This window comes from Odocoileus virginianus, chromosome 14, assembly GCF_023699985.2.
Source record: "Odocoileus virginianus isolate 20LAN1187 ecotype Illinois chromosome 14, Ovbor_1.2, whole genome shotgun sequence".
NCBI classification, from domain to species: Eukaryota; Metazoa; Chordata; class Mammalia; order Artiodactyla; family Cervidae; genus Odocoileus; species Odocoileus virginianus.
This window is the reverse complement of record NC_069687.1, coordinates 62,263,108-62,283,955: the sequence shown is the minus strand read 5'-3', so window position 1 is coordinate 62,283,955 and position 20,848 is coordinate 62,263,108. Positions and strand designations below refer to the sequence as shown.

The following is a 20,848-nucleotide window of genomic DNA, read 5'->3' as shown; positions in this document are numbered from 1 at the left end:
TATGGGCTGCACAGTTGCTGCAGTCTGTGGCTTTGGGGATGAGTGGAGCTCACAGTCCAGGGAAGGAGGGAGTGGGTAGCCATCACAGAACTTACTCATAAATATGGGCTGTCAGTGTGCTTGGCAGATATGGGAAAAGGGGACTTGTGCTTGCATAGGGATGGGAGGGTCATCTGAAAGTGGAATCTTGAAAGTTGACTATATTGTCAGCTTTTGATGTCTGTGGCCTTAAATATTTAATCCAAGGAAATATTTACGTTTTGGCAAATTTTGGATTAAAACTGTCATAGTTACCTTTGATTAATTATGGGTTCTGCTGGCATCTCAAATTTCGTATTTATTTTGGCAACTGTTATACTGGCACAGACTTGGCCTTTCAGATCAAAATGTTTTTCTTTCCCTTTTTCACCAGGGAGAAACTTCCAGAGTAAGCCAGAGAGAGAAAGTTCTAAAAGCTAGTACAGATACATAGCAATCTGAGAATGATGCTCACAGTCATGTGTGTCTTTATAGGAAGACAGTAAAGGGTATAGCTGAATTTTGGCTTTGATTCTTAAGAATGTCAGTTCAGTTCAGTTTAGTTGCTCAGTTGTGTCCAACTCTTTGCAACCCCATGGACTGCAGCACTGCAGGCCTCCCCATCCATTGCCAACTCTTGGAGTTTACTCAAACTTATGTCCATTGAGTCGGTGATGCCATCCAACCATCTCATCCTCTGTTGTCCCCTTCTCCTCTTGCCTTTAGTCTTTCTCAGCATCAGGGTCTTTTCCAATGAGTCAGTTCTTCGAGTCAGGTGGCCAGAGCATTGTAGTTTCAGCTTCAGCATCAGTCTTTCCAATGAATATTCAGGATTGATTTCGTTTAGGATGGACTGGTTGGATCTCCTAGCAGTCCAAGGGACTCTTGTGCTTTAGTCAGGTCTACTAATGCTAAAACACACTAACTCAAGTATGACAAGACAAGAACTAGTAATGGAGTGGTTATAGTGGTGGTTCTGTTGAAATTGAACTTAATTATAAAAAAAAAATTGCATCTTAGAGCTTGGAAGAGAGGACTTTGTTTTTGATTTTGAGAGTAAAAGCTTTCTCTTCATAAGGAGACTGTAAAATAGTTGATATTTAAGCTGGACTGCATCATAATTGTTAAATAGGGTGTAAGCTATAAATCACATTCTGAAGTATCTAATGAAATTAACCTGTGGAATGGACTTGCTTAACTCAGTGGTTCTCAAAGTGTGGTCCCCATCTTCACTTGGAAACTTAGTAGAAATGTGAATTCTTGGACCTGCTGAAACCTACTGAATGAAAAACTTTAGGTGTTGACTCTGTAGGCTGTTTCAATAGGACCTCCAAATGATTCTGATATTCTCTTAAGTATGGGTAACACTGGCTTTTATTATTCATCTGGATATATTTTTTAAAGTCTATGAAATTGTAATTTTGGTTTGTGGCATAATTGCAATCAGGTTGTTCCTTCTGGTAGTAATAGACCCACAGATTCATGTGCTTCTTGTGGCTACTTCTGGGATGTTACAAAAAGCCATGTCATCAGTTACTTGCTGATGTAAATCTTCCTATTTGGCTGTGGCAGTCAGAATTATTCAAGTGTATATTAAAAGGACAGGTCTTGCTCTTTGAAATGCTAATTTGTTTTGTCAGAAGGTTATTTTTATCAACTTTGATTTTCATAGTGGCTTTTGTGGTTTTTTCTTTAGAAATTGCCCTGTGAAGTGGAGATGACATAAACTGAAACCAACCAGTTACTGATGCAACTCAATATATTAAATACAACAATTGAGGTTACCAAAAAAAAAATAAAAAAATCATCTCCGCATTGTAATCAAGTTTACTGAGCCTTGAAAATAATTGGTGGTCTTTTATTTTCATTTGTCGTTGTTAAGCTCACATTTCTAAAGTCAGGCTGGTGGTTCGTTCTGCATTCTCTGCTTAACCTGATATTGATAAAGTTACTTAATCATGCTAAGCTACACCTTCATCTGTGAAATGGGATAATAACTGAACACTTATTATATAGAATTTTGTGAGGATTAAATGAGATTATGCGTGTAAAGCATTAGATCTTGATAAGTGTTATCTGCTGATATTACTACCACTACTACCATTGCTGCTCCTGTGGTTGGCTCTAGTTAACCTAAAGATGCATGTTCAGTTCAGTTCAGTTCAGTTCGTTGCTCAGTCATGTCTGACTCTTTGCGACCCCGTGAATCACAGCACGCCAGGCCTCCCTGTCCATCACCAACTCCTGGAGTTCACCCAAACTCATGTCCATTGAGTCGGTGATGCCATCCAACCATCTCATACTCTGTCATCCCCTTCTCCTCCTGCACCCAATCCCTCCCAGCATCAGGGTCTTTTCCAATGAGTCAACTCTTTGCATGAGGTGGCCAAAGTATTGGAGTTTCAGCTTCAGCATCAGTCCTTCCAATGAACACCCAGGACTGATCTCCTTTAGGATGGACTGGTTGGATCTCCTTGCAGTCCAAGGGACTCTCAAGAGTCTTCTCCAACACCACAGTTCAAAAGCATCAGAGATGCATGTTAGGTCTCTTAAAATTGTGGACCACATCGATCTGTCATCTCAACAGGAAGAAGGAAGATAAGCCTTCTCTATCTCTTATGTTTTTAGTATCTCTAGTTTTATATTATCCTATATTTCCTATATACATTTTTTTTTTCATTTATTGAGTGATGCTTGAGTGCCTCCTGTTTGCTAGGTACTAGCCAGCATGTTCCTCACCCCAGGACCCTTAAGGCAGGCAGAGTGTCTCATTTATTCTAATATGTATCTTAATTAGTGTGGTCTTTTGACTGTCATGACCATTATTTTACCCAGAGTAGCGCCACCTGCTTTGGAGTGAAACTTGGGTTCTTGAATCCAGACTAAGCTGCTGAACTAAGCAGTAATCTGTGCAATAAACTGTGTTTTCCCCTGGTCTTAGTTTGTATCATTAGGTTGAGAATTATTGTTTAATTGCTCAGTTGTGTCCGACTCTTTTGTGACCCCATAGATTGTAGCCCCCCAGACTCCTGTCCGTGGGATTCTCTAGGCAAGAGTATTGAAGTGGGTTGCCATTTCCTTCTCCAAAATTGAGAATAATACAATCTAAATTATAAGGAGGTTTGAAGATTACTAATGACAGTATTTAAAAACTACCTAGAATATTGTCAGATACTTAGTAGATTCTCAATAAAGAATAGATCTGCTTTTGTCTGTGGGTTGCCAAGATAAACTGGCAGTGGCGGGTTGAAGAAAATAGAGTCATCAGTGTTTTTGTTTTATTTTGAGCTTTTGTTGGAAATCAGAACATTCCCCCTTCAATAAATTGTGTTTTTTTTTAATAAATCTTGTTATTTTGCATTATGTATAGCATAATGAAAACATAATGACTGTCCTTTTAAGACTTATAAGAGTTCATTTTCTTATTAATCAATAAAATTAATTAACTCCCACCTTTTTGTGGGCAAGAAGTTATAAACTTTCATCAGTCATCCTCGTTCACATCTTCGATTCCTGTCAAACTCATTATAATTTAAACTGCAAATCTTGAAAGAGCACAGACTGGTTTAGGATATGGGAAAGCTAAAATACAAATGTATTTTGTTGCTAGGAAAGGAACCTTAGAGGTTTAATTAGACTCTTTTCTATTTCAGATCAGGAATGAGGTCTAGAGGATGAAAGTGCCCAAGCTCACATGACATGCCACACTTCCTAGTGTCTATAAAGCTCCACGGATTTAGGCTGATGTCCATATTTTGGTCACCATCTCAAGTTAAATTGAGAAGATTCTGTTCTATTAGAAGAAATTTTCTTCTGTTCGATTAGAAGAAAATTCTATTACTTAACAATTTATATTTTATAGTTAGTTTACTTTCTGGGAAATGAATTTTAGAAAATAAATAAATGGTTATGATGTTTGGCTCAATTAGCAAACCAAAACGGCAAAATCGAAGGATGAAACATAGAAATCAGAACATTCTTGATTTGACACTCTGATTTTTGGGCAGAAAAACCAGCATTGTTTGTCTGTTCTTATTTCTTGGGTTTATTTGTGTCTGTCCCCCTCCATCTACTTCTTAATGGCACAGATGTTTATACTTTAATCCTTTTGGTAAAATTGTATATTTAAAATAGAAAAAAATCAATGAGAGAGTAATCAAAAATGATAAACTTTGGACCTGTCTGAGAACAGAACATTTGCTTGGTAAAATATGTGGCTTGAATTACTATAGCATCATAAGAAACAAAGTGTTATATAAATGTAAAGTAGTTGTAATAATTATAATTTCAAATAAGATTGAATTGTGGGGAGAAGTACATGTTAGACATATTAGGAAAGAATACTGGAATGGGTTGCCATTTTCTTCTCCAGGGGATCTTTCCCACCCAGGGAATCAAACCCAGGCCTCCTGCATTGCAGGTAGATTGTTTACCCACTGAGCTACGAGGAAAGCGAACATATTAGACCAGGGTTGGCAAAAATGTGGTTCTTGTGCCAGTAGGACTTGTATCTTGCATTTCCATGTGTCTTTTGAGGCACTGTTTTCTTCTAAATCCATTCAGAGCCTGAAAATTCTTCTCAACACATTGCATCTGAGAGTCAGAGTTTGTATATTGGTATTTATTTATCAGATTTATATTAAATTATGACAAATGAAAGGAAGGCTAGTAAAAGTATAAAAAGGATAGAGGGTTTTTTGTTTGTTTTTTAATTCCACCAAGCACTACTGAAAATTTAGATACCCATTTAGGATTTTAGTTTTAATGTACTCTACCAATCATAAGTCAGTGGTTGTTATTTTAGCAAAAATCTTTATGTTTTAGACAATAGTCTGGAGAGTCCTGGGGTGGGGTGGTATGAAGTGGCTTTGCTGAATTCCACTACCACATTTGGAAACCTCTAGGTGAAAAGGATGCTTCTTGACTTACCAGAAGCAGCTGTCATAAAACAAACCAAACAAAAACACTATTTTTTTTTTCCCAACTGATTCTCTTGGGTGCTCTTGTCATTCAGTGATTGGCAAAATGTAAGTCCTGAAAGTTCACAGGTTGCTCACTACTGTAGTTGCATTAAAAAAAAAAATAGGCTGAGGTCTCCTCTTACATCTCCCACACAGCCATTACAGTTTTATTTTGATTACCTACCCCCTGACCCCGCCCAGCTCTAAAAGGGGATTTAAAAAACAAAGCTCAAGATAAGGAAATAGGAGAGGAAAAATACTTTCAACATTTAATAAAAATTACTCAGAGGAATTCATTCATTCATCAGTTGAGGAAATGTGTGTGCTTTCTAAGCTGCCAGACCCTGTGTGAGGCACAGTGATAAACAGACACGTGGAACAAGGCTTTTCAGCCTGTTTCACATCATGGCATACGTAGAAAATGAAAATATAGAAGCAGAAATCGTCTGCCAGGGAGTTCCTGCCATATCAGGCCCTCTGGGCAGTCCTGTGTGTTGAGGAGATGAACATCTCAACACACCATCACCCTTTGGGAAGTGTACACATGGGGAACGTTTGATGTAAGACATACTTCCTACCTTTGGGAAACTGACAGTCAGAGGACATAGGTAAGTGAAGATGCTGAGCATTAGTGTCTCCAAGACTGATTTTGTTGTGGAAATAGAGATAGTGGCTGGCCTGATTTTGGGTGTGACTTATAGATTGTTGAAGGCAGGACAGATCCAGTGACTGCAGAATGAGATAGTGGAATTTGTTCTTAACTTCTTTCTCCAGTTATGCCTCAAATCCACTTGACTTCCAAAAGAATATGCAATAAAGTTTTGATTTAATTCAGTGCTTGAGATGAGGAAGGCTAAAAACAGAAGAGTTTCTCCTTTTTGTGAACACACTTAGAAGTTCTTATTCTGGCCACCTGTCCTCTTGCCTCTCTCTATTGACCATATTGAGAAGATGAGGACAGTGAGAAAAGAATCAGGAGGAGAAGTGGGAAAGATATTCTGGGGGAACCATACTAGTTTAGAGCAGAAGAGCATGTTAAGACATCTACTCCCCTTCCCATCTTTATCCCCTGCCATCACAGGGGAAAAAACCTGTAACACTGTCTACTTTAAGTATAGATTATATCCAAGTATAACTACCCTTGGACCCTTCAGGTTGTGGAACTTAAAAAAAAATAGTTTGTGTCCCATAACAGTGAACATTTTTGGATATCTGTTTGGTGGGTGGGGTCAGGAGGAGTGGTCCCTATTTCAGGGAAGAAGAAGAATAGTACAGGGTGAGTAGTGTTATAGAAGGACAAAGGAGAAATGTCAGAATGATCAAAAGATGGAGGAAGTACTCTATCAAACTTAAAGTTCTAGAAGTTAGCTGGAATGTGGAAAATGAGATCCTAGCAAGTCTGAAAGAAAAGGGGGTGGGGGGGATAAAAGTAGGCCAAAACTTTGAATTAAAAAGTAATGAGAGAAAAATATCATTGAAGAGTGAGTTCTGAAATTATGCTTCTAAAATTCCTTTGGAAGCCCCTTTTTCTTTAATAACCTTAATAATCTTTGTAGGTGTATATTTATTCTCAAGGTAGGTCAGAAACATGTATTGTACTGCTTTCCCTTTAGTATTTAACTTGAAAATGTTTTCATCTCCTTTTCACTATCAAGCTAAACTTTGGTTTTAGTGATCTCTAATACCCTGAAGAATGCTGCAGCATCAGCATGGTTGTATATTTTCAGATTCCTCACCCACTCATGAAGTCCCTTTTGTTAAAGGTTGAGACCAGCAGTGTTCTTCATATCTTGTCTTCCCTTTATTCTAATGGCAGAAAAATCAAGACTACTTGGTCACTTAGTGGTCTTGTAGACATTTGATGACTATTTTCAGATCTTGGCTTATAAGTAAATATAGCTATTCTGAATAGCACATGTACATGTCACCTTAACAGATTACTGCTGGAACAAGTTTGGTAAACTTTGCCACATTACTGAAATCCTAAGTGACAGAGAAAGACTATGAATTCTATTTTTATATGTATTTAATATTCTTAACCATATGAGAATAGTTTTTGCTTTGTTCTTGAAAGTAATGCTTTTATTGATGATTATTATTGGAAATCAAGTCAGTCTTTGCTGAGTCCTGGGTACTTGTGATTTTGGTGTTTCGCAAGTGTTAAAAATAAAGTGTAGTAATAATGTGCCTTACATGGAGAGGGAAGAAAATTCCTGCTTTTTGATCTGTGTCCCATCAGATGCAGCTTATTATTTTCTTTTATAATTATATGCTATTTTAAAAGTGGTTTGTGGCTGTTTGTGTTTACAGGATCGCCCCAGGACTTTTGACATGCACTCATTGGAGAGTTCACTCATTGACATAATGAGAGCTGAAAATGATTCGATTAAAGGTAATTTCCCAAATGTAACTATTTGATTTTAGTAAATAGTGTAAAATGTGTATTATTATCTGTGTAACTTGATGAGCAATATGGAAAATATTATAGGTTCACATTTTAAAGATCCAGTTCCATCTATTTTATACATGTATCTCATTTTGTTCAAAAATCAAACTTACTTGATAGACATCCAGTGCAAGCTCTTTACAACACCAGTTAAGGGAACTACAAGAGTGCTAATTGCTAAGGGAGGGCGGTTAACTGGAAGGATGGGAACCGTGCTTCTCATTTTTTGTCTTTCAGGCAAAACCTGCTTAGTATTGCTCACCTGTATGTCTGTTCACCAATGACAATAACTATACACTAGGAAGAGTTCAAATGTTGATAGATCTTTTGGCCTAGTTTCACGTTTTTTTGTTTTTTGTTTTTTAAATGGCCAACAGTGTCAAAGTTAAAATGAAACTTTGTTGTTCTTGAAATCCTTTTTATATATTATGTTAAAAAAATCATGCTATTCCCACTTGGATTCTGGTCTCAATTCTTTTACTGAATAAGATATTGCAGTTTGACTAGGCCTCAATTTCTTCATCTCTAATAAAGTACTTAGAACCACTTTTATAATAAGGGACTTAATATTGGGGAACTTTAAAGATACAAATAGATGCCTGGGCCCTGTTCCAAGTGTGGGATGGGGCTTATGATTTTTTTTTAATATCTCAGATGATGTTCATGTGTAGCCAGAGTTGAGAATGACCAGATTAGGTGTTTTTTAAGGGCCATTCTAGCTCTGATGTTATGAAAACTACCCCACAAAATAGATACTTTTATGGAAAAATTCTCATTTTATTATACTGCAAAGTTTTCCTGTTTGTTTTTAAAAACATTTGGGTTGTTTGGTATATTTGGTCCTATCACTTAAATTGTTCATTCATTCAATGTTTATGAGCCTGCTTTTTGCCAAGACAGCTTTATACTAGGATCGAAGGTGACACGGAGCCTATGACTTTTAAGTGGTAACTATCTTGCCCTAGTTTTCTTTCTGTTTGGTTTACCATATTGCTGATGCAGTAAAACTGTTTTTCAGCAGACCTATAACAGTAAATTTTTTAATGAGAAATTTTTTTAAGTCTGGAAAGATGAAAACTAATATGTGAAAAAATATGTATCTCTCTGATTTTGAAATAGGATTATTTTGAATGTCTTTACTGAATTCCTTATGGACTTCTGATGTTCTCCAGTGGGGTTGTATGCTTTGTTTCTGAGGAAAGATGGTCTTTCAGAATTGGCTTTTTGTTTTGTTACTTCTTAGCACTCTGACTTTGGCTAGTCCTTCAGCCTCTCTGACCGTTTGTTTTCCCAGCAGAAAAATGAGGAGAGTCTAAGGCTCTTCATAGCACCAGAAGAACTGCACACTTTTTAAAATAAAGTAGCTAAAGGAGAAATCTGAATATAGTTTGTGGATTGTACAGTCTCACTTTCCTGGTTTTGTACTATAGTTACATAAGGTGTTCCCAATTAAGGACACTGAGTAAAGGGTACACAGAGTTTCTGTACTACTTTTTGTAACTTGCTGTGAATCTGTGGTTGTTTCCTTAATTGATTTAAATAGATTTAATCAGCAACTTCTTTTAAGAGCCTCTTCTCTTATGTTGTAGATACTAGGGATAATAATTAGAACTCATTTTCATGATAAGTGCCTGTGTCTTTTATCAGAGAAACAGTCATAAACCCTTTATTATGTCATGCTTCTAAGAAGTAGGGCTTCCCTTGTGGCTCAGCTAGTAAAGAATGCCCCTGTAATGTGGGAGACCTGGGTTTGATCCCTGGGCTGGGAATATCCCCTAGAGAAGAGAAAGGCTCCAGTATTCCTTTTAGAATACTCACTCCAGTGTTCTGGTCTGGAGAATTCCATGGACTGCATAGTCCATCGGGTCGCAAAGAGTCAGACACGACTGAGTGACCTTCACTTCACTTCACTTCTAAGAAGTAAGCCTCTAGTATTTTTATAAGAGTTTGTACACATTTTTCCAATAGGATTAACAACATTTGCTTGGTTTATCAGATATAGTCAGGACAACTCAGATTCATTTTTTCTTTTCTAGTTCACTAAGTGCTTATTGTATAAACTTCTGCCTTTATTCTATGAAAAGAAAGTGTTAGTTGCTCAGTCATGTCCGACTTTTTGTGACCTCATGGACTGCAGCCCACCAGGCTTCTTTGTCCATGTGATTCTACAGGCAAGAATACTGGAGTGGGTAGCCACTCCCTTCTCCAGGAGATCTTCCTGATCAGGGATTGAAAATGGCTCTCCTGCATTGCAGGCAGGTAGTCTTTACTATCTGAGTCACCATATTCCCTTTTAAATTTCTTATTACCAATATTTACCTAAATAATCACCTAGACTAATTTTCTAGAGATAAAAGAAGTCTGGTGACAGAATTAAACCTGATTGATCTAATATGGGAACACAAAGATTTTGTAAAATTGTGATTTATAAGAGGAAATAAGCAAGAATGGAAAGACCATGGGTTTTCAAGCCAGATAGACTGGGATTTAAATTGCTGTTCTGCCACTGGTTTGTGGTGATTTTGAAGGTTAAATGATATGATATGTCTGTAAAATCTAGCATACTGCCCAGTTCATTGAGAAAACACTCAATATATGGTATTGATTTTTATTACTAAACATCTATTTGTCTGTTTTCATGCTTATCAAATGAGAAAACCAGTTTCAATATAAGGTGCCAAGGTAACTTATTTTTAAACCAATATGATGAACTTTGTACCATTGTAGTCCATTGCAATGCAGTTTTGCTCATGGTAACACTTTATTTCTTGTCAGACTTTCCTCTTTCCTTTTAAAGTAATAATGCCTATCCATTTTAAGGGAAATAAGTGGACTCTTCATGTGCTTTGCTTCCTTAGAAATAGAGTAGACAGAAAATAGGCATTATTTCTGTGAGATTAGTGTAGAACAATATGGCTTTCAGAAAGATGGTATAAAGATGCAATTAAAAGAATTAATGAAAATTATTTTTAAAAAACTATCATGTGGAGGCAGATTTTATATTTGGGTTCATTTTATCTTAAAATGATTTTATAAAATGTATTTTGAATGACTTCATTTATTTTTATTTTCATTTGCAATCCCACATAGATATGTGGTTTGTGTGTATATGTTTAAATAATAAAGCCTAAAGTTTATACAATATCTGTCAATTGAATGAATTTGTAAGGCTGTATTATTTATTTACATTAAAAAAATTCAATTTGCTTATTTTTGGGGGGGGGAAAGAAACTCCCTTAATAAAGTGGATTTAAAATTTTATTTTTGCCATCAACAGACAAGATGTTAATATGTCTATGTTTAAAAACTTTTAACTTTCAAATATAATTTTTCAGTTTTTTTATGAATATGCTGTTGATTCCAGTTGGCTTGTTTAGCAGCCTTTAAAAAGATAAAAGAAATGTGCAAACGGAATAGCTAGCTTTCATTTCATAATTTACATTAGGTTTTTTTTCTACAGTTTATTTAAAAATAGTTTTTCTAAGAATTTTAAGGCTTCTTATCATCTTCTCCATGTACAGAGGTTTACCTCTTTGAGAGGAAAAGGTCCTCCCTCTGCCTTATCTCTAGGTCCTTTCACTGATCAGCTGGCAAGTCTGTATGTTATTTTTACCCATGAAATTATGTTTTGCCTTCTCCATAGCTAACACCAGTGACAATCTGTAGCAGTTCTTCCCCAGAGACTGATTTCATTTTCCTCATTGTATACCCAGTCTCATAAGCTAAGAACCTGCGCTGTACACCAATTTTTGAGTTATCTCCGAGATGGCAGCTTGCACATTGCTACAATGATTATTAGGCTTATCAAGTAATTCCTTCACCTGGACAGGAGAGTCTTTTACCATTGTAGATGCTGAGATGTTTATTTGGGAAATATTGTATCTTAGTGCTATTTGTGTTTTCTCTTGCCTGTGAAATTGGTACTTACTGTTTAGAAATGGAGCAGCATGAAATAGATTAAAATCACGTGCCAGTGCATCTGCTTTCAGTCTCTGAAGCATAGCGTGGACACAGAGAAATAAAGACTCATGAAATGGTATTATTTTCAGTATATGTAGGAGAGTCCTCTAAAAATTAAGGGGCTTTTTTTTTCTTTTCTGTATGTGAATGGAATAAAGGAATATAGGCATAAACCAGTTTTCTGGTTTATGGTTATTACTGGAAGCAGAGGGAGACAGCACTGGAATAAAGAGACAAATTATCAGAAAGAAAACTATCAGATATCAGACAGTTGAACAATCCATAGTTTCATATTAGTGGTTGAGTGTTTTAAATCCTATATATGAAAACAATTTAATATCCAGTTTGCTTCATTTCACTGGAAAGCCTAATGAGACAGCAAAATTATTGAGTGAACAAAGGCAATCTGTAAATTGTCAAAACAATGTATAGTTGTTCTTCAGATATTAATTAACTAAGTTATGATCAGAATACCATTTTAATTTTCCTGGAAATATTGTGAAATTAGAGTCTTTTACTCTTCATGTTGTTACAAAATGCATCTTGCTTCCAGGTTTTGGAAGGGGGAGCTCAGTGTTATCTACCCCAGTCTCGCTGAGTTTCAGGCATTTTAAAATACTTAATTTGCATGTGGGCAATGATGATTGCATTCAGAAATGGAAGTTATTTAAAAGTGCCAGTCTTTTACATATTCCCCTGGTGCCCGAGAAACCTATTGCATATGTTGAGTAAGTGTGGGAGTGTGTTGTGCAGTTAAACCTTAGTGCCTTACTTGCGTCATATATTCATTTAATAAGAACTTATTTGAAGAGCTGGACCTATCCCCCAAATGCTATGTATTTTAACTCCTGACTGCTTAAGGTATTGTGACCTTGCATTTTAAAATAACTTCTGGGAATTTTTTTCTTTATCTGCACATTAAATTAGAGGGCTCTCCCCCGACTATTTTTCATATGTGTGAATTTGTTTGAAACAAATGCTTAAACGAGTGCACAAGTGATGATTCCATCTGTGCCTCTTTTCTTTGTTGCTAAGAAAAACCATTTAAAATAATCTCTCTAGAAGAAAATCATGGAAGTCAGTTGAAAGTTGAGTACACAAAGCCAGTTTTGTTAATTTTGAGTAAGATTTTTTGTGTCACTGTGAGAGAGAGAGTGACTGTTGGAATAATTACTTAAATTCTGTATCTCTACAGCAGTGGAAGGAGTAAAGTTAGTGCTACTTTAAAAAGATATCATAAGTAATAACCAGAAAACCTTAAATTTTCCTTGGATCCACAGTTCTTTTCATATTCCTATACATAAAATTGTAGTCACGTAGTTCTGTGTCTTCAAGAACAGGTGTTATATACTGATACAGATGTTTTGAACAGATATTGTATATGACTTTATGTACACTGAGATAGCTCTAGAAACCTTCCATCAGAGTTTCTGAAAATAGGACTAAATTTTATATTCAGTTATAAATGTGAGTTTCAGAGTACATGCAGTTTTAAATATGAAAGGAACTTTTACAAAGTAATTTCTCTTGCTACACTATTAAAATGAATTATTTGAAATAGTGGTGGGGGGATATAATTTCTTATAGTGTTTCATCATTTTCTGTTTAAATCAGTGGCAATTTGTGGAAAGACAGCTATGTACTACTATGCAACCCAGTCCCCAGTCACCTTTTTAAAGGATTAGATGGACGTTTTTCTTCAAGGAAAAATGCATATTTTCTTCAATGCATATTTTTCTTAAATATGCACCATATTTAATGGTGCATGATAAAAAGTACCATAGAGAAGATATGGATAATGAAGAGCAACTAAATTATACTTGGATTCATAGTCAAATTTCTCTTTCCTAGCAAATGACCATTATGTGGTATCACATGTCTTCTGGTGAATTGGAATATCTTTAAATACTACAAGCCTTGAAGACTCAAGAATCTTACAGGCAGCTGCCCTGCAAACCTGGCTGGTTCTTTCTTCCTCAGTTTGGATGATACCAAATAATTCAAAGCAGCCTAGCAGGGGAGTGAGTAGCAGAGGGCTCTCAGGAGGAGAAAATTGCCTTACTCTTAGAAGCCTCTTGAGTAATGGAGTAAGGCACACAGCAGAGAATACAGTTTATAAACTTGGTTATAATAAACTTTGCGTGTGGCTGTTGAGAAGTGAAGTGATTTCCTCTCCTTCTACACTCTCCCTTTCCTGACTGCTGAAATGGAACATCCTAAACAGTCTTTCTTTTGCTTAGTTGTGCTGAAGGATAGGACCTGGGCTTCTGTGTTGAGGTAACTTCCTTTGTGAGGAAGGAGGGGACAAAGTGGTGGGCCATGATTGTCTTTCTATTCCTGGTGCAGGTTGGTTTCTGAATTCAGACCCACTCCTTTCTGGTTCAGTGTTGCTCAGGATTCTTTTGATTCCTCATAGCACTGTGTACGCAGAGTTTACAAAGGTGTGAGTTTCAAACTGTGTGACTGTACTTTTCCAAGTTGGAGGATTGCTGTTGTTTCAGGTTTGTTTTGTTTTAAATTTTTCAAGGGGAGGAGGGGAAAGGGAAATTCCTGGGAGAACAGAATGGGATGTCTGTGAACACTGATGTGCTGGTAACCTGAGACTGAAGTCTTCCTTATTCTAAGCTCTAAACTGAAACTAACCTGGTTCATACTAAATGCCCCTTGTGCCTTGGCCAGATCCTCATCTGCCGGACTTTTTATATAACATGTGCTGGTAAATACAAAGTAGTGATCCTTTGCCCTCCACGTGTTGGTGATGAAATATTGACCCTTGTTCTTGTTTGTTCTGAAAATCATATAAGTAGGTGTCACAAGAGGGGAATTTGTCTTATGTCATCCGTGATCGGTCCATAATTACTCAAGCAGTCTCCATATCTTAATTCTGAACGTTGAACACAAAGAATCTTATTTGAGTCCAGGAAAATTGAGTAGGCATCTTAAAACATTATTGTAACACTGTTTTTACCCAGTTGAGAAGTGAGGGTAAAGGGGGCCAGAGGGGAAAGTGACAATAAACTTTTTATGTTATTTAAAAAGTTAAAAAGCCTAACTATTTCTAAAGATGCTTTTCACTCACACAGTTTTTTCTTTTTTTTGCAGCTATATTAAAGCTCATATACTTTATGGCTGTTGTGATTTAATTTTGTTAGACTCACATTCAGGGCAGGGATTGGTAAAGAAATAAATATTGGTAATATTTATTGGTAAAGAAGTTGATAAATTTCTTGGTAAATTGGTAATATTTATTGGTAAAGAAATAAATATATGTGACAGTTTACCTTTAGAAATACCATATCAAAACCCAAGCAGCAATCAGGTAACAATTTTATGAGTGCTTTTCTATAATGTACATTTTCACATTAAGTATTGTGTAAAACTTAATAGATATAGATATTACAACGTGGACAGATAATAATATTATTTTCCATTCAGAAGTGAAATCTGAATAGCATTTAAGTAGTAAGGTTTTCAGACTTTGTCAGCAGGTTGTCAGTGTCAAAATATTAGGGATCTCCCTAATGTATAAAAAGTAGAAGGAGGTCCAGAACATTTATAGAGATCCATTTTGTTCATGCCTCATGTCCAAATTAACAATAGTATATTGTACCTTTTGATAGTGTCACTTATTATTTTTCTGTTTTTTCCTTCTATATGGTAAAATTCTGTAGAGAGGTGACTTGCTGTTTCATTTCCTGATAGCTACTAGAACAGCTCTATATGCTATTAATCTGCATAATGAAAGCCCTTTTGATTATGGAGTAATACAATGGTGAGTTGTCTGTGAAGGTTTAAGACTTTCCTTAATCCTGTTATATAATCCCAGAATGTCATTTGCTGACATTGAGGGAGGGGAAGCCATGCCACTTGATTCATAGCTCTCATAAAAATATCCGAGATTCTCTTTGCATTCAATTTAACAACAGGAAGCAGAACAGTTGCATAACTGTGCCACAAATTATTTCTTCCTGAAATGTATGGAATCTCAACCTAAATATTGTAGGCAGTTATTCATTTATCAGTTGTGTATACCTGATTTGTTAATTTCTTTATTTGCTACTCCTTATTTATTCCCCTCATGTTGCCACTCTCCTCACTACCAAATTTAAAAGAGGGAAGAGAGAGAAGTGTTGATGAACTTGTTGCTGTTCTGCAGTAAAAATTTGCAAAAGGAGTACCTTTTAACTAGTTTTAAACTAGTTCACTTCAGTTCAGTCTCTCAGTCGTGTCCAACTCTGCGACCCCATGGACTGCAGCACGCCAGGTCTCCCTGTCCATCACCACTCCTGGAGTATACTCAAACTCATGTCCATTGAGTCGGTGATGCCATCCACCCGTCTCATCCTCTGTTGTCCCCTTCTCTTCCTACTTTCAACCTTTCCCAGCATCAGGGTCTTTTCCAATGAGTCAGCTCGTCTCATCAGGTGGCCAAAATATTGGAGTTTCAGCTTCAGCATCAGTCCTTCCAATGAATATTCAGGACTGATCTCCTTTAGGATAGACTGGTTGGATCTCCTTGCAGTCCAAGGGACTCTCAAGAGTCTTCTCCAACACCACAGTTCAAAGGCATCAATTCTTTGGTGCTCAGCTTTCTTGTGGTCCAACTTTCACATTCATACATAACTACTGGTAAAACCATAGCCTTGAGACAGACCTTTGTTGGCAAAGTAATGTTTCTGCTTTTTTACATGCTGCCTAGGTTGGTCATAGTTTTTCTTCCAAGGAACAAGCATCTTTTAATTTCATGGCTGCAGTCACCATTTGCAATGATTTTGGAGCCACACAAAATAAAGTCTGTCACTGTTTCCTCATTTGTTTGCCATGAAGTGATGAGACCAGATACCATGATCTTAGTTTTCTGAATGTTGAGTTTTAAGCCAACTTTTTCCACTCTCCTTTTTCACTTTTAAACTAGTTACTACTTTTCAGGTCAGGTATGGAGATGGCCTGGCTGCCTCTGGGCTTCATTATTTTGTCTGATTTGTCTGACAGACTGAGTCTGAATTCAGTCCCACATCAGTGCACTCCATTCTAAAAGCAGATCTCTTTTTTATTCTGCTTATTACCTGGTAACCAGTAAATTAAGAACATTAGTGAAACTCTGAAGGGAAAGTAGTTCCATAATCTCTTTGGTATCCATCCAGTTGAGCTGATGCCAGTTGCTATACATTGGGAAAGAGAAGGAGGAATCAACCAATTAGAGGAACTTTTTTTAATTCTTGAGAACCAGCACTGAAGTGCAGATCTTCTGAAGAGCAGCCATGATTAATTACTGTTAATTTGTATAAAGAATCTAAAAATAAAGTCTTTACTTCTACTGGCTATAATATTCCAAATAGTAAATGTCTGTCATGGTGAATTAAATGGAGATACTTAAATTGGCCACTTGATGTCTTTATTGTAAAAGATCAGAAGTTGTTAGCTTATAGTAGACTTTCCCAAAATGTAAGAAATAAAGAGAAGCATTGAGGAGTGTATTAAGACCTGGTTTTGCCATTAGCAGTTACATGGCTTAAGTTGGTCACTTCCCTCTAGATCTTGGTGTCTTCACCTAAAAGAGGAAGTGAAGGGATTGAATTTAGTGAAGTTTAAATTACTATCAGCAATTCCTCGCAGTCTCTGGCATGGTATTCCTAAATGTCAAGGTTGAAGGTTTAATGACTGAAAACAGCATATGGGTTTCATGTGAGCGTTTACTGTTGAGTAGCTTGGAAGAAGGGATAAACCAGAAATCAGTCAAATCTGCTCATTTGGGTGGAGGCTTTGTTTCTAGAGTGCTTTTTTTTCTTTTTGAGACAGGCTAAAAATGCTGTGTCTAGAAAGCAGTTGTTTACACTTGGCTTTGTGTAATGTTTCTGTTCTTAATTTGTGGATCATGGGGCCTCTTCCACTGTGATAATTATTTGGTGGGATCCAGGAACCTGCTGGACTTCCCTGGTGGCTCAGACGGTAAAGCGTCTGTCTACAATGCAGGAGACCTGGGTTCGATCCCTGGGTTGGGAAGATTCCCTGGAGAAGGAAATGGCATCCCACTCCACTACTCTTGCCTAGAAAATCCCATGGACGGAGGAGCCTGGTGTCCATGGGGGTCACGAAGAGTCGGACACGACTGAGAGACTTCACTTCACTTCAGGACACTGTTAGAACCAAGCATTCCAGTTAGATGATAGATTTGTTATGTGTATGTTGCATGATTATCTTTTAAAGCATGCAGATGCTGATGTAATACAATGAAAATACATTTAAAGGTGTTGCTGAATTCACAGTAGCCTTTTATTATTAAGGGCTTTTCTTGTGATGGTTTTACTTGTAATATCCACTGAAGTGGGGCTTGAGGGCTTCAGTTATGGTGGGGAGCCTCTGCAAAAATTTTGATTAGTGTAGGTCTTAATAATTATGAAATGTTACGAAACACTGCTGTGGAGAACTTCTCTAATTGTGCAGCTTTAAACTCCTGCCATTAGAATGTTCCCCATTACCAAAAAGAACATAACTGAAAAAGGAATTCCATAGAGGAAAATGGTGAGGATGAGGACAAAGGGGGAGTAAGGAGTCACTTACCTTATCCTAACTTATCATCTCCACCACGTATTACTAGCATTTTGGAATGTTGTCTCTGGGGGCATCTGTAGCCATCTTTTTGCTTTTTGAAGCATGGCTAGGGGTGTGGACTGTTCAGATTACAGCTGGCAGAGTGCCAGGGGCACAGGGAGCCCTGTGACAACGGGGGTGCACCCTGGTGTGGGGTAACACAGCGCCCTTGTTAGGAGGGAGAGAGAGCCTTCTTCAAGCCATGTAGTACTTCTACATTTTAGCTTCAGCTTAAATTCCCGCTCCATGTATTGGGTAGCAGTAAACCACAGTGCACATTTGATGCTGGTCTATATATTTCTTTTTTGACGTGGACCTGGACATTCTTTATAGGAAGCAGTGTTAACAACAAGTTTCAAGTCAAAGGGCAATTACTTCTGATACCATTTCTCTGACTTTTATGCTTTGCCCCTTCTGAAAATTATCTCTAATTTAAATCCTTACAATAACCTTCCATGTGAGTTTTGTGGTCTCCAGTTTATGGCTGAAGAGACTATAGTTCCGAGAGATACAATAGCTTTGGAAGTCAGTCAACTAACTGGTGCCTAGAGAATCAGGATGGGAACACATAGCCTCCGGCTGATGGTCCAGTAGCCACACAATAGATATTTATGTGTGGCATTTATGAGGAGACAAACATTAAAAATGTTTATTTTAGTATACTTTAGGCATTCAAGTGTCTTAATTTCTTTGTAGGAAACTTGGGACAAAATTTAAAATCTGTATTTTATCATAATCTTCTGTAAAAATTCAGATTTCACACACCTGCTGATTTCTTATTGGAGGGTACCTTTCAGAGGGTGAAGGTCTGGAATCACTGAGGGAACTTTTCCAAGCTGGCTTTTTCTTTTTCCTCTTTCTGATTCACCAGGTCTGTAGTGAGACTTAAGCATGTTTATTCCAGAAGTGATTCAGATAGACTGCTTTCCCTCCTTACCCCACCCTCATTCTGCTTTGAGAACCACTTTGAATATATATGTAAAGTCTAAAGTTATGAGAGGCTGTTCATAAAACAAATATGTTATCAAGCAGATAGTGCCAAACACTATTTTAGCCTGTTGGGATATATCAGGGAATAAAAAATAAGACTTGACCTCATGCAGCTTATCCTCCAGATAACTTGCAGACATCTTCGAACAGCCTGTTTATTATTTAGTTTTGAAGACTAATGAATAAGAGGAAGACTAAGTGCCTTTAGTATTAATAAAGGAAAATAAGAACAGGGCCTTTTGAGAAATAACAAATGAAATTAGATATGAAATTCAAGTGAATGTTAAGGTTCAATCAAGTCATCAGAATTTATATTCAGTAAGTGATTAGTGTTGCTGATAGGTGCGTATGCAGAATGCCAGTTACTGACTGCTGATTGCTTTTGGGGTTTGGACTTCAGTAACCAGTGTTAAGAGGCTTCCCAGGTGGCACTAGTGATAAAGAACCCACCTGTGCGTGCAGAAGACATGAGACTTGGGTTCAATCCCTGGATCGGGACGATCCCCTGGAGGAGGGCATGAAAACCCACTCCAGTATTCCTATCTGGAGAATCCCACGGACTGAGGAGCCTGCAGGCTACAGTCCACAGTGTCACAGAACTGAAGCGACGTGGCATGCATGCAACCAATGTTAAGAGTGGCTTGTCTCTAAAGTTCTCAGTCATTTGCAAGCTTATTTTATAGTCCCTAGGAACTCCATAAATTTGTCTTGATCTTCGTGTCAGTGCAGGGAGCCACTTCTCAAAATCTTTACCTTCAGGTCAGTTCTACAATTATTTATTTTTAACCACTGGTTCTTTTAAAATATGTCTCTTATAACACATGCTTGTTTTAGTCAACCTTTTTACAAGATAGAATTTTAATTAATTTTAATTAATTTTAATTTTAACTGCCTTGGCTTTGTTTCTAGATTGCTTAAAACTTTTTTACTACCCATCGGTCTGTTTTACCACTTTTCTTTCCGTTATATTATCTTTTCTTTTTTTAACTGGCTTTGGCTGGTTTACTCTGAATAAAAAGTATGCCTAATATTTTAAAGCTTGAAAAGTTGCCATTAATCGCTGGTATCATAACATCCTCTTAAGGCAAGTTATCCTGTTGCTGTGTCCTCTGGATGTAGCATCCAGAGTCAGAAGGCCTCTGGCAAGGGTAAAAATAGCCTTCCTGCTTGCTGGTTTGTTGTTAGGTTTACTGGCAGTAGGAAATCTTTTGAATTCCTTAATTGGGTCAGCTCTTTGCTGGTGTCTCTCTAGACATTCCCTTCTGCCTGAAATTCTTAGATGCTTTTAGATCTTCCACCTTTATACCTGCCCTTGGTTGTAGTTAAAGCAGCCCTTATGAAACCTTCTTTAATCTGTAGAAACATAGCCCATTGACTTTACTTATCTTAAAGATAAAATGTTATTTTCTCTGTCTTTTTTTTTTTCCCCCTCTATACTCTGATTTTCAGCTACCATATCACAATTGAAAAATTAAATCTGAGCTCTTGGCACAAAAAGAAGCTCTTCTTTGGCTTTTATTGAAAAGAATATTTTTAAGTTGAATTTCTAGAGTTTTCATTTCCTAAAATACTGCTGCTACTTTGCCAGTTTGGCCATCATAAAAGAAAAGAGTTAGGTTTTTTTCTCTCATCTCCTGAAAGAAGAATTATATCCCTGTTTGTAAGTTAGAATATTAGCAAACTCTCATTTCTCTGAAGCTGAAAAATCCCCCAGATGGCCACTCCCTTCTTCAGGGTTCCAGTTTGGGTCTTACTTGGCAAGGAGGAATCCTTCCTCTTTCTTTCTCTCACAAGTGGGAAACTGTTAATTGTCTCTGACTTTTAAGTTACTGAAGGGAAAGGAATTACTATTAATTGAACACATAATCTATCCAGGGGGACT

The 20,848-nt window shown here is 37.0% G+C and overlaps 1 protein-coding gene across 3 annotated transcripts in view; it reads left to right on the top strand.

Annotated features, from left to right (window-relative positions):
- Positions 1-20,848, top strand: part of CPEB4 (cytoplasmic polyadenylation element binding protein 4) — a 68,568-nt gene that overhangs the window by 12,906 nt on the left and 34,814 nt on the right. For all 3 annotated transcript variants that reach the window (XM_020897909.2, XM_020897903.2, XM_020897895.2), the window contains exon 2: positions 7,290-7,371. In XM_020897909.2, coding sequence (XP_020753568.2) covers positions 7,290-7,371 — 82 coding nt within the window. The remainder of the gene's footprint in view (positions 1-7,289; positions 7,372-20,848) is intronic.